Source organism: Phyllobates terribilis, unplaced genomic scaffold, assembly GCF_046119375.1.
Source record: "Phyllobates terribilis strain yellow unplaced genomic scaffold, ASM4611937v1 Scaffold_10__3_contigs__length_209671492, whole genome shotgun sequence".
Lineage (NCBI taxonomy): Eukaryota > Metazoa > Chordata > Amphibia > Anura > Dendrobatidae > Phyllobates > Phyllobates terribilis.
Window position 1 is genome coordinate 17,668,970 of NW_027362770.1, and position 13,836 is coordinate 17,682,805.

At 42.7% G+C, this 13,836-nt stretch overlaps 1 protein-coding gene across 5 annotated transcripts in view; it reads right to left on the minus strand.

The window, feature by feature from the left end:
* Positions 1-13,836, minus strand: part of DOCK2 (dedicator of cytokinesis 2) — a 1,661,574-nt gene that overhangs the window by 509,419 nt on the left and 1,138,319 nt on the right. For all 5 annotated transcript variants that reach the window (XM_073649510.1, XM_073649507.1, XM_073649509.1 and 2 more), the window contains 2 exons: positions 5,985-6,141; positions 622-662 (listed from right to left, as the gene is read on the minus strand). In XM_073649510.1, the coding sequence (XP_073505611.1) occupies positions 622-662; positions 5,985-6,141 (198 nt within the window). The remainder of the gene's footprint in view (positions 1-621; positions 663-5,984; positions 6,142-13,836) is intronic.

Here is a 13,836-nt window from a genome sequence, read left to right on the forward strand (position 1 = left end):
ATGGCCTAGGTGCTGACCACAACTGTACAAGGTATGACAATTTTAAGATGTCGTAGCTGCAGGGCATTATGGGGAGGCCCGCACGGCAATGCAAAATGACGTTAACCAACTTTCTGATGCTTCAGTAGTGTGAGAAATGATGGCAGGCAAGTGGGGTTTTTTTGCAAACCGCAAATTGAATCTCAAAGTGTTCAAATTCAAGTGAAACCGCAAATTTCAGGAATTTCATCTCCAGCTCATTCCTTCTTGAAATGATCTGCTCATCTCTACAATTAAACATTTATTTTTTAAATGGTTATATCAACAGTGATAGTTCACCATTGTGAATTAAATCTGGAAAGGTCAGGAGAAAGGGCATTTGACTTCTGAAACTTCTTTGCACATGGAGTTCAACAAGAAATTAACACGAGGATGTCAAAGGTGTTTAAATGCTGTGGGTTAAGGGTTATAGTCTGCAGAGATTCTATTTCCTAAGTTTGTTTAGGTTTCTTAAAATGCAGAGTTCTTACCAGATACTTAACAAAAGAAAAGTGATTTTAGCCATTTAATATTTTCTACAGGATATTTAGGTTTTTATGTGCAAAAGTCTATTGATGAAGCCAAAGGAGGTTTTTTTCTTACCTGATATACATTGCTTCTCTATTAATATCTTTGTAAAAGTTCTATAGCAAGAAAAAATAAGTTATACATAAAACACAATAAAATCTTGCATAATAGTTAATATACTGGTTGAGAGATATGAAAAGGTACACAAGATTAACGGGAGTCCATCACCACTAAATGCATTGTAAATGAGCTATTCAGTGTTGTAGATGACTTAGCCCCTATAGAAACCATACTAACACTGTACCTGTTTCTGATAAAGTGCCTAATAAAATTATTTTTATTTCATATGCAAATGAGGTGGCTTTGGTGCACCTTTGGCTTAGCCAAGAGTTTGGTCCACCATTGTCATTAATTTACAATTTTACAATGCTTGCTCCCCAGATCAAGCACTGTCTGAATGCTGCCAATATTTGTGCACATGCGAATTGCCTGTGCCTGGTTGTGTGCACACACAGTGGTTGGGAACTCTTCTCTGTCTTCTTTCTGCTTATGCCGATCACTATACTAATACACCCTGAGGAGTTCTTTGAAGCCACTTGCTACACGTCCGGGTGTATTAGTCTAGTGATTGACATTAGCAGGAAGAACACAGGAGAATGTGTCCATCCAGTGTGACCATGGCCTATCAGTACATGTTGTAGGGAATCAGTGATCTTTTGTAGCCTCCAGCACACACACTATCTGGTCCAAACTAACTAAGGTTTATTAATTCAGAAACTCTCCAAAAGTAAAACAGCCTTTTTCTGGTATAAGGGTAAAACAGAAAATAAACTGTTCATACAGAAGTACATGTTCATCTGTCCTTCACTCCTCCCACACAGAGACTTATGGAGCATTTCAGCTGCTTTTTTACACCAACTGCACTTTCTGGATTGGAGGATGGGAATGACCAGTTCCACCCAGCTCTTCCAGTATTTCCTAAAACCTGGACCAAAAATCCAGACCCATTAAAAAAATATCTCTCAGCACTATACTTGCTGGAGCCTGCTTCTCTGGGTTTCACATCACCAATGCTAGGCACCGCACCCAGAACCAATCCAGCTGCTTTCTTACAATAAGAACCTACACAGATAATGGAAGCAGTACATCCAATAATCTGAAAATTAATTATCTGTATTACAACACCATTAAAAACATTTAAAAGGGGAAACTGACTGACAAAAATACAAAAAACCTGGTCATACCATACATAGTTGATAAATAATCAGATTACTACAGACTGATGTTTAAGTATGTTTCTGAAAAAAAATTACATATACAGTACAGACCAAAAGTTTGGACGCACCTTTCATTTAAAGATTTTTCTGTATTTTCATGACTATGAAAATTGAACATTCACACTGAAGGCATCAAAACTATTAATAAACACATGTGGAATTTTAAACTTAACAAAAAAGTGTGAAACAACTGAAAATATGTCTTATATTCTAGATTCTTCAAAGTAGCCACCTTTTGCTTTGAATGACTGCTTTGCACACTCTTGGCATTCTCTTGATGAGCTTCAAGAGGTAGTCACCGGAAATGGTCTTCCAACAATCTTGAAGGAGTTCCCAGAGATGCTTAGCACTTGTTGGCCCTTTTGCCTTCACTCTGCAGTCCAGCTCACCCCAAACCACCTCGATTGGGTTCAGGTCTGGTGATTGTGGAGGCCAGGTAATCTGGCGTAGCACAACATCACTCTCCTTCTTGGTCAAATTGTCCTTACACAGCCTGGAGGTGTGTTTGGGGTCATTGTCCTGTTGAAAAATAAATGAAGGTCCAACTAAACGCAAACCGGATGGAATAACATGCCGCTGCAAGATGCTGTGGTCGTCATGCTCGTTCAGTATGCCTTCAATTTTGAATAAATCCCCAACAGTGTCACCAGCAAAGCACCCCCACACCATCACACCTCCTCCTCCATGCTTCACGGTGGGAACCAGGCATGTAGAGTCCATCCGTTCACCTTTTCTGCGTCGCACAAAGAAACGGTGGTTGGAACCAAATATCTCAAATTTGGACTCATCAGGCCAAAGCACAGATTTCCACTGGTCTAATGTCCATTCCTTGTGTTGTTTAGCACAAACAAGTCTCTTCTGCTTGTTGCCTGTCCTTAGCAGTGGTTTCCTAGCAGCTATTTTATCATGAAGGCCTGCTGCACAAAGTCTCCTCTTAACAGTTGTTGAAGAGATGTGTCTGCTGCTAGAACTCTGTGTGGCATTGACCTGGTCTCTAATCTGAGCTGCTGTTAACCTGCGATTTCTGAGGCTGGTGACTCGGATAAACTTATCGTCAGAAGCAGAGGTGACTCTTGGTCTTCCTTTCCTGGGGCGGTCCTCATGTGAGCCAGTTTCTTTGTAGCGCTTGATGGTTTTTGCAACTGTACTTGGGGACACATTCAAAGTTTGCCCAATTTTTCACACTGACTGACCTTCATTTCTTAAAGTAATGAGGGCCACTCCTTTTTCTTTACTTAGCTGCTTTTTTCTTGCCATAATACAAATTCTAACAGTCTATTCAGTAGGACTATCAGCTGTGTATCCACCAGACTTCTGCATAACACAACTGATGGTCCCAACCCCATTTATAAGGCAAGAAATCCCACTTATTAAACCTGACAGGGCACACCTGTGAAGTGAATACCATTTCCGGTGACTACCTCTTGAAGCTCATCAAGAGAATGCCAAGAGTGTGCAAAGCAGTCATCAAAGCAAAAGGTGGCTACTTTGAAGAACCTAGAATATAAGACATATTTTCAGTTGTTTCACACTTTTTTGTTAAGTATATAATTCCACATGTGTTAATTCATAGTTTTGATGCCTTCAGTGTGAATGTACAATTTTCAAAGTCATGAAAATACAGAAAAATCTTTAAATGAGGTGTGTCCAAAATTTTAGTCTGTACTGTATGTATATATATATATATATATATATATATATATATAAAAAGACTTGACATACATGTACCAATCAATAACTCCACCAAAATATTAATAATATATAATAGTAAATAGCTGTGTGCAAATACATCAATAAGTTAAGTGCTTTATGCGAAAGTGCAATTGCATCCAGCTAAAATTAGCAGCCATAGTAGTTATAGTTAATTCAATAGATTCAGTGCATAGAGCATAAATGTCAAGTCTAAACATAAAGACAAGTTATCAGATGTAAGTAGTCAAAACATAAAATATGACCTGGGTTAGATGTAACAGTCCCGACGTGCGGGTTTCACATGTAGCTCCTTCCAAGGGGATGTGTATACCGTATATAGTATATATGCTTTCTTATGATGTGCACACACACGCTAGTAGTATTCATAAAGTGCTCACTCTAGGAAGTGAGTACTGTTAATCAGAAGGGGGATGGGAGACCCCAATATGCAATGGAAGAGGTGTAACAGTGCACCAAGCTCTTAGACATGCAAGTGGTGCACCAAAGCCACCTCATTTGCATATGAATTAAAAGTTATTTTCTCAGGCACTGAACCAGTAACAGGTACAGTGCTAGTATGGTTGTTAATAGGTGCTAAGTCCTCAACATCACTTTATAGCCCATCTAAAACGCATTTTTGGGGTTATGGATTCCCTTTAAGTTAATAAACATTTACACTAACCACTTATCACTATGATTCATTTGTTTCCAATCATAAAGATAATTAGAATAGTTTAACAATAAGATGGCATTTTTTGTGCTTTGTGAAAAATAATGTAATTGTGGGAATAACCCTTTAAATGTATATTGTTGGAGCACTGTGTATTAACATGGATGACTTTACTACTATAAGCATACTTCTGCTTTGTAACGAAGATCACACTCCTCTCATTAAGTTTGATACTAGAACACAGTGCCCATGAATAATAAGGTGGATTATAAAAGAGAAAAAAATATTTATTTATTTCAAAAGACTCCATGTTCACTCCTCATCAGTTTTCTGTACTGCAGTAGCAAAAGTAAAGAATTATATGTATGATGCACCCCCTGGGCTGTGGGGTACTCGGTAGCCGGGCCGTTCGATGCTGGGGGATGTCACAGTGGCAGTGACCCGGTCCGTGACCCAGGGCAGTCAATAAAAGGGGAATAAAGAAAAGGGAATAAAGTTTTTATATAATGTTCGTGACGCCACCTGTGGTATGCGGCTATATGGAGCCGCCGCTGCGGTGCAGATCCACTGGAGCTGATGGTGACGCAGCAGAGTTGGTTCAGCTCTCCACAGGCAGAGCTAAGCTCCAGGGCAGTAAGTCATGGTTAATGAGGTAGATGTTGCTGTGCAGTGTAGTGCAGGTTCTGGCGCAGATAATAATTCTAGGACACAGTGGGGTGCAGTCGTCAAGGTTTACTTACAGTTGTTGAACTCCAGGTTACCAGGACCAGGGTAACCTCCCACGCCGTCCTGTGTTTACCAAGGCCTGGGTTCAGCAAACTCCCAGGTGTTTCAGGAGTACATAACGGGACCCCATTCTGTGTGCCTTCCTCTGTCGTCTTCCTGCGCTGGCTCTCACCCTCCTGCCCTGCGTCTCGCAACCAGTGTCCCAAGCCGGATTTTTGCGGGTAACCTGCAGTCCCCTGAATCCTATGTGGCTACCTTTTTAGCGATGTAGTTGCAGTTATGAGCATCTGCACCCTGAAAGTGCAGAAGCCTCCGGTTTCTAGCTGAGCCTTGTAGTTCTCCACTAGCTAGGGGTCGGTCCCCTTTGCGGCCTGATCCCTGCACGCTCTGGTAGATTTGGGTGCACGGGTGGCTTCTGCACTGGCCGTGCCCCTGGGATCCTCTCACTTCTGGAGCCTTCCCTCTGCTCCCATCCTCTTCCAAGCTGTCCTCCGGGGCCTCTCAATCTAGACCCTCTCCTCTGAGCAGAGCTCCTACAGAGCTCCTGCTCCCACTACTTCTCCTCAGACTGTCCCTCTGACTGGACTCTTTCTCCCTAGATGACTCCCTTTTTTATACACCTACTGAAGTGCTCGTCTGTCTGCTTCCTACACCCACACCCACTGCTTGGTTCCCCCTCACTCGGTTCCCCCCCACTTCCAACCAGGGACAGGGCTCAGCATAAGCCAGTGCATCTTGCCCCGCCTGCTGGTCTGGAATGGTGAAGTGTTGAATGCAGGTTGGTGGGTCCCGGGCAGTACTCCCTCCTTACCTGAGAGTGGGGTACCACACCTCTGGGTGAGATGCAGTACCTCTGTGCGACTGAACCCGCAGGGGGCGCCACATGTACATAAAATGGAAAAATGTATTTGAAAACCAAAACCTTAATTATGCACTGTATTTCACTGTTTTCCAGTCATGAAGATACGTTACATTTGCTTCTTGACTCGCTATACACTTTGAATGTCATTTCTTAATTCATGACAGTTTGTTAATATTTCAGGGATGGATGAAAAATAATACTTCTCACTCACTAATAAATTGACGGTACAGCTCATCCGGTTATCTTTGCTCTCATCAGTCACCACTGCTCTGTAATCCAATAACCTCTCCAATAGGCCTTTTATCAGAGTCACAAAGCTTTCCACTGCCTTAAACACATGAGGATGGTTAGCAGCATAATCCATCAATCTGAAGGAAAAGATCACAAGCAAAAAATTAACAGATTTTGCAAGCTGGGGCAATACAATGTTTACATATCGCAGGCTAGGTTTTATTATGCTTTGCAATTGAATGTCTTTTGCTAATAAAAACCTTCATTCAGCTTCTCTTCAGGTAAATGTGGAAAAAATCCTGGAAAATAAAAATGCTTTCAAAAACACAAGAGATCGTTTATTTTTATCTATTAACAAAACACAAAGTAAATAAAAAAGAGAGAAATCTAAATACATCAATATTAGATGTGACCACCCTTAGCTTTCAAAGCAGCGTCAAAGAATCAATTCTTCTTGGTACTCGTGATGAGCGAGCACTAAAATTCTCGGGTGCTCATTGCTCAGGTCGAGCAAATCGTGATGCTTGGGTGCTCGACCCGAGCATCGAGCCCAATGTAAGTCTATGAGAAACTCGAGCATTTTTCCGGCGCCTGCCCACCTCCTCCCCCCGGAGGTCTGGAGTGGGCCTAAAAATTGGCAAAATCAATGGGAACAATGTTCAAATGATATGGGAACAGCATGGGAAGACCCCTGGAAGCATTTCTGACTCCCAGGTCACTTCTGTGAACAATGTTGTCAGAGTATTACACAACTTGTACGGACTCACAGTAAAACATACAAAAACAAAAGCCAAAATGGATTTTCCTGTAAAAAATGTTAAGAAACATGCTTTCCAGGGTAATGACTTATATATAAGGCAAAATAAATAACCAAAAACAAAAATGCTCCTCCACATCTTGGCCTATGTTCATACGTAGCAATTTTGATGCGTTTTTACACTTTTGCATTGCTTTCAACGGTGAAAAATACTTTCAACGGTAAATGTAAGTTTAACATTTTACTACCTTATCTGGCTATGTGTTGTGTGAGACATGATCAGACACACCCTGTTTCATTTATGAAGTAGGAACCGTGAAAGTCACAAAGCCTATTTTTACAAGGTCATCAGGTGGCCCTTACTATTGTTAGAGGGCCATCAGCTTTGCTTTGTTGTTCCCATTATTAAGGAGTGGGTCTCCTATAGTGGTAATGCCCATGCAGTGACTACAAGGGCTGCCAAAAATTTGGACCCACTCCAATACCCCTTTTAAGAGACGTTGAGGAGGTCCTCATTAAAAAACTTGTTCCCATTATTAAGGAGTGGGTCTCCTATAGTTGTAATGCCCATGCAGTGACTGCAAGGGCTGCCAAAAATTTGGAAACACTAAAATACCCCTTTGAAAAGACGTAGAGGAGGTCCTCATGGAAAAAAACTTGATCCCATTGTTAAGGAGTGAGTCTCCTATAGTGAATGTGCATGGGCTGAAAAACATTTACCCCTGTGGGGTATACATGAACATACTGTTAGAACTCTCCTGTTTGTTTTTCCAACTTGTATTTTGCGGTCATGTGACCACCTGACTTTATATTCCAGCTCCACCCTCCTGGCTGTGCTGGACTTCAGTGTTTGACTGTTTCTCTAGCCAGGTTATTTTGTGCCTTCTCGGACCTCTAGCACCTTTTTGTCTGTTTGTCTTTTTGTGTTCCGCAACAACTTCTCTGTTTAGGAGGTGTCCCATTTTTGTCCCAGTCCTTAATTCTTTAAGGGACCCCTCCCCTTATGCTATAGGTCTCCGTTCAGACTAGCCGAGAACTAAGGCGGGTCTGTTTGCTAGGAACAGGCAGTCCGCTACATCATAGGGATTCAGCTTAGTCTTACTGTAGGGACAGCTTTCCCCTATCTTTCCTTAGTACTTGTTGCCGATCACAACAGTAAGTCCAGCCCAAAAAAACTAAAAGGAAAGAAATTCGGAGATCAGTATGATTTCCATCCAGGATTTGGCTCAACGCCTGCAGGGATTGTCTCTGGAGGTAGCCAAGTTCCAGCAACATGTTAGTAGCTGTTTTGAAGCGCATTTTGTGGAACCCAAGGTAGGACTGCCTGATGTTTTTTTATGGTAAACGGCAAGATTTTTTTTCCTTTAAAAATGCTTGTTTGTTATATTTTCCTTTGAGACCAAGGTCCTCTGGGAATGAATAACAGCTCATTGGTTTTATTATGTCACTTTTGCGCAAAGAACCACAGGGGTGGACCTTTTCTCTCCAACCTAATGATCCATGTTTAAGGTCTGTAGAAGAATTTTTTTCTGCTATGGGGCTCTTATATGATGATCCTGATCGAGTCTCATCTGCTGAGGCAGAACTCAGGCATTTGAATCAGGGGTCAGGTGATGTTCAGAATTATTGCACACACTTCAGAAGATGGGCCTCGGAAGTTAGATGGAATGATCCTGCTCTGAAATGTCTGTTTCTTGCTGGTCTGAGTGAAAGGGTTAAGGATTTGTTAATTGTATTCCCCGCACCTGAGACTCTGCAGGATGCCATGCAATTAGCTGTTCGTGTGGATAGGAGACTGAGATTTAGACAGAATGAGGTAAAGACTCCTGTAATGCCAGGTCCTAGTCCCCAGAAAATCTGCTCTGACGGCGGAGAACCGATGGAGGTTGGGGCGAAGTCATCTCCTCTCAGGAAAGAGACCGGAGGTTCGCCGAGGGATTGTGTCTTTATTGTGGTTAAACTGACCATTTGATTAAGTATTGTGAGCTTCGTTTAAGTAAATAAAAAAAAGGTCAGTTACGCCCATATAGCTTGTTTACCCTCTGCAGGAGTATTTCTTTCTGGGAGTACTACTTTGCAGGAAAATTTGATTGAATTTCAGGTGTTTGTGGATTGTGGTTCAACACTTAATGTGATTGATAAATTGTTTTTGGAAAAACTTAAATTGAAATCCATACCTTTGTCATCACCTATTTCTGTGATTGCAATTGATAACACTCACTTGAAATGCATTACTCACAAGGTTGCTGCATTTCCCCTCACTATCAATGGAGTTCACCAAGAAATTTTGGACTTGGTTGTATTAGATAATTTTCCCTCTCCGGTCATTTTAGGTTTGCCTTGGTTAAAACTGCACAATCCTTTGCTGGACTGGTCTACTAATGTGATTAAGTCTTGGAGTCTGAAGTGCTATGATAAATGTTGTAATGGTCGCATTGCGGCTGTGGAAAAAGGGTAATTACCTGTACCTATTCAAGATTTTTGGAGGGTTTTTTCAGAGGAGGAGTCGCAAGTTTTACCTTCTCATAGGGATTATGATTGCGCCATTGAGTTTATTCCTGGAGCTACTCTTCCCAAGAGTCGCTTGTTTAATCTGACTATCCCTGAAAGAAAGGCCTTGGAGGAGTACATACAGACTAGCCTGGCTGCTGGTTACATTAAACCTTCTAAGTCGCCTGTGGCAGTTGGATTTTTCTTTGTTAAAAAAAGGACGGGGGTTTACGTCCATGTTTGGATTTTCGTGAAATTAATAAAATTACCGTACGCAATTCCTACCCATTGCCGTTAATTCCTGACTTGTGTAACCAGTTGGTGGGGGCCAAGTGGTTCTCTACAATTGATCTCTGGGGGGCATACAATTTGTTACGAGTGAAGGAGGGTGATGAATGGAAAACTGCTTTTAACATTCCGGTAGGTCATTTTGAGAATCTGGTGATGCCTTTTCGTCTTACCAATGCACCTGCATTTTTTCAGAACCTTATTAATGACATCCTGAGACCTTTGATTGGTAAGAATGTGGTTGTGTATTTGGATGACATTTTGATTTATTCACCAGATCTAGAGTCCCATTGGCAGAGTGTATGTGAAGTTTTGCAGTTATTGAGTGATAATTCACTCTTTGCTAAGCTGGAGAAATGTGAGTTTGCTGTGCAGAAAATTAGTTTTTTGGGCTACATTGTCTCCAGCAAGGGCTTTGAGATGGACCCGGTGAAGGTTCAGGCTGTGCAGGAATGGCTTAGGCCTATCAGTTTGAAATCTATACAGAGATTTTTGGGTTTTGCCAGTTATTACAGGAAATTCATTAAGAATTTTTCTGTAATTGTTAAGCCTCTGACCGATCTCACCAGGAAGTGTGCGAATATGCTCCAGTGGACTACTGAGGCCATTGAAGCGTTTGAGTATTTCAAAGAGAGGTTCAGTTCTGCCCCTATCCTTATGCAGCCTGATGAGACCAAGCCTTTTTTGGTCGATGTTGATGCTTCATCGGTGGGGGACGGAGCAGTTTTGTCTCAGCAGAACAAGAGTGGAGTACATCCTTGTGCCTACTTTTCGAAAAAAATTTCGGAAACCGAACTGAATTATGAAGTTGGAAATCGGGAGTTGCTGGCTATTAAACTCGTGTTTGAACATAGGCGTCATTTTTTGGAAGGCGCTAGATTTAATATTCTGGTGTTCACAGATCATAAGCATTTGATCTATCTGGATGCTGCCAAGCACTTGAATGCCCTTCAAGCTAGGTGGGCACTTTTTTTTTCTCGGTTTCATTTTTCTGCTACCTATATCCCTGGTACTAAGAATGTTAAAGCCGATGCTTTATCTCGCAGATTCTCTCCTACGGTTGATGCCGAGGAGGAGGAGAGCATTTTACAGAAAGGAGTTGTGGTGGCGGCATTGGACTCCATTTTGGAGAATGGGATTCTGAAAGCTCAAGATGATGCTCCATCTAACACTCCCCATGGGAGGTTGTTTGTGACTAGAGCCTTTAGGAGAGATTTGTTTGTGGAGTGTCATGAGTCTCGGTTGGCAGGTCATACAGGAATTTCGGAGACGAAGAGACTTATCAGTCGCAGTTTTTGGTGGCCTGGATGGCAGAAGGAAGTCATCAAGTGCGTGCGTCAATGTACTGTGTGCTAGGTCAAAGGCTTCACATACTCCTGCTGCGGGGTTGCTTTGCCCTCTGGAGGTTCCTAGTGTGCCTTGGATGCATCTCACAATGGATTTTATTACTGATCTGCCTGTGTCTGAGGGTTTTACTGTCATGTGGGTGGTCGTGGACCATTTGGTTCCATTCATTAAGTTGCCCTGCGCCAAGACACTCGCTAAGGCATTTGTTAACGAGATTGTCAAGCTTCATGACGTTCCAACGGATATTGTTTCTGATAGAGGACCTCAATTTGTGGCTCGCTTTTGGCGTGCTTTTTGTGACAGGTTGGGAGTCCGTTTGTCATTTTCGTCTGGGTATCATCCTAAGTCTAATGGATAGACTGAAAGAAAGAACCAGGATGTAGAACAGTTTTTGCATTGTTTTGTGGCGGATAATCAAGAGGTATGGTCTGAGTTTCTGCCTCTCGCAGAATTTGCTCTTAACAATCATACATCCTCCTCTGCTGGGTGTTCTCCTTTTTTTGTTGTACTGGGAGACATCCGTCTTTTGGTTCGTTCGCGAAATTGGGGTCGGCGGTGCAGAAGGAGGAGAATTTTTCCGATGATTTGGAGAGAGTTTGGACTAATGTACGTTGCAGCCTTCAAGAGGCTAACAAGAAGTCCAAGAAGTATTTTGACAGGAAACGTAAGGAGGTTTTGTTTACTGTGGGTGACATGGTTTAGTTGTCCTCAAGAAACTCACGGTTGAGGATTCCCTCTAAAAAACTGGGTCCTAAGTTTGTGGGTCCATTTAAATTGCTTCAGGTTGTTAACCCATCTGCGGTTAGGTTGGATGTCCCTACTTCCTGGAAGATTAATCCTGTGTCTCATGTTTCCTTGTGGAAAAAAGCTGATGTATCAGATAGGGATGCCACTGTCACAGTTCCTCCTGTGGTGGAAGACGACGAAGATGAAATTTCTCGTATCTTGAATTCAAGATGGCATAGAAGGAGCTTACAGTATCTTGTCTCCTGGAAGGGTTTTGGTCCCGAAGATAACTCCTGGGTAAGGGCGGGTGATGTCTCTGCTCCTAGGCTTGTTAGAGCTTTCCACAAGAGGTTTCCGGATAGGCCTGGGCCTAGAGGATCCTCATAAAAGAGGGGGTACTCTTAGAACCCTCCTGTTTGTTTTTTCCATCTTGTGTTTTGCGGTCACTTGACCATCAGCCTTTATATTCCAGCTCCGCCCTTTTGGCTGTGCTGGAGTTCAGTGTTGTTTGACTGTTTTGCTAGCCAGGAGCTTCTGTGCCTATCTCTGTCAGCTTGCTTGGTCCTTTTAGGACCTCTAGTACCTTTTTGTCAGTTTATCTTTTTGTGTTCTGCAACAACCTTCTCTGTTCAGGAGATGTCCCATTTTTGTTCCAGTCCTTAGTTCTTTTGGGGACCCCTTCCCTTTATGCTATAGGTCTCCATTCAGACTAGCCGAGAACTAAGGCGGGTCTGTTCGCAAGGAACAGGCAGTCCGCTACATCATAGGGATTCAGCTTAGTCTTACTGTAGGGACAGCTTTCCCCTATCTTTCCTTAGTACTTGTTGCAGATCATAACACATACAGAATGTTAAAGGTAGGCCTCTAAAAACATTTCCTATGGGCATCATCCCTTAAAACAAATTATGTGGGTGTTGCATCACGGTCACCCTGGTGATATGGTGGTGGAGGATGATGAGAAAGAGAAGGAGGACAACAGAAATTAGACTAAATCAGGAAGCGTATACATACCCATGTCTGGGTGTGAAGAGGCAATGGGAATAGACCCCCCCCCAAAAAAAAAAACACTGGATTTGACTTTATGTTCAGCTCCTATCATCCAGTGGTGTTGAGAAGTCAGGCCCAATCCAGCCTTTGTTCATTTTTGATAAGAGTCAGCCTGTCAGCAATTTCAGTTGACAGGCAGATGTGCCTATCAGTTATAATACCCCCAGCAGCACTATAAACCCGCTCTGACAAAACACTAGCGGCAGGCCAGGCCAGGACCTCCAAGGCATAGAGAGTCAGTTCATAGCACATTTCTAGCTTGGATACAAAATAGTTATAAGACACAGAAGAATCACGGAGGACATTGGTACGGTCGGCAAGGTACTCCTTCAGCATCTTCCAAAACGTTTCCCTCCTTGACAGAGTACCCCACACATCAGGGCCTGTGCACTGGGAGGGTCTGAGAAAACTGTCCTACACCTTTGACAGTGTTCCCCTACCTCTGCTGCATTGCATTTGTGTCTCCCTCGCCTGTACTCCTTGGTTGTCCAAAGAACTGAGACCTCCGCCGCCAGCGTTTTCAGATGGAAATTTTTTTAATAATTCCCCACAAAGGGCCTTCTGGTACTGCACCATTTTATTAGACCTCTCCACCACGGGAAGGAGAAATAGAAAGTTCTCCTTGTAGCATGGGTCTAGAAGTGTGACCAACCAGTAATTACTGTTACCCAAAATGCGTACAACGCGAGGGTCACGTGAAAGACAGCGTTACATAAAGTAAGCCATGTATGCCAGTCTGCCAATAGCCAAGACTTCCCTGTCCTGACCAAGAGGATGACTGTCTATGCTCTCCTCATCCTCATCCACCTCATGGTCCTACTCCTTGTTCTCCCTCTCCTCAGGAGCATTCACACTGGACAATAGTTATGACTGTGGTGTGGGTAGTACTATCTGTAGCGCAGAAAAACAGCTCCTGTTCCTCCTCCTCTTTATCCTCATTATCACTCAATCTACGTTGAGATGAAATGAGGCTGGGCTGTGTGGCATCACCCTGCATAGTTCCTTGCTCCATCTTATCGTGCTCTGCTGCAAAGCCTCCTCTTTAAATGTGAGCAGCGAGTGTTTTAGTAGACAGAGAAGTGGGATGGTGACGCTAATTATGGTGTCATCACCACTCACCATCTTGGTGGAATCCTCAAAGTTTTGGAGGATGGAACAGATGTCAGATATTCATGCC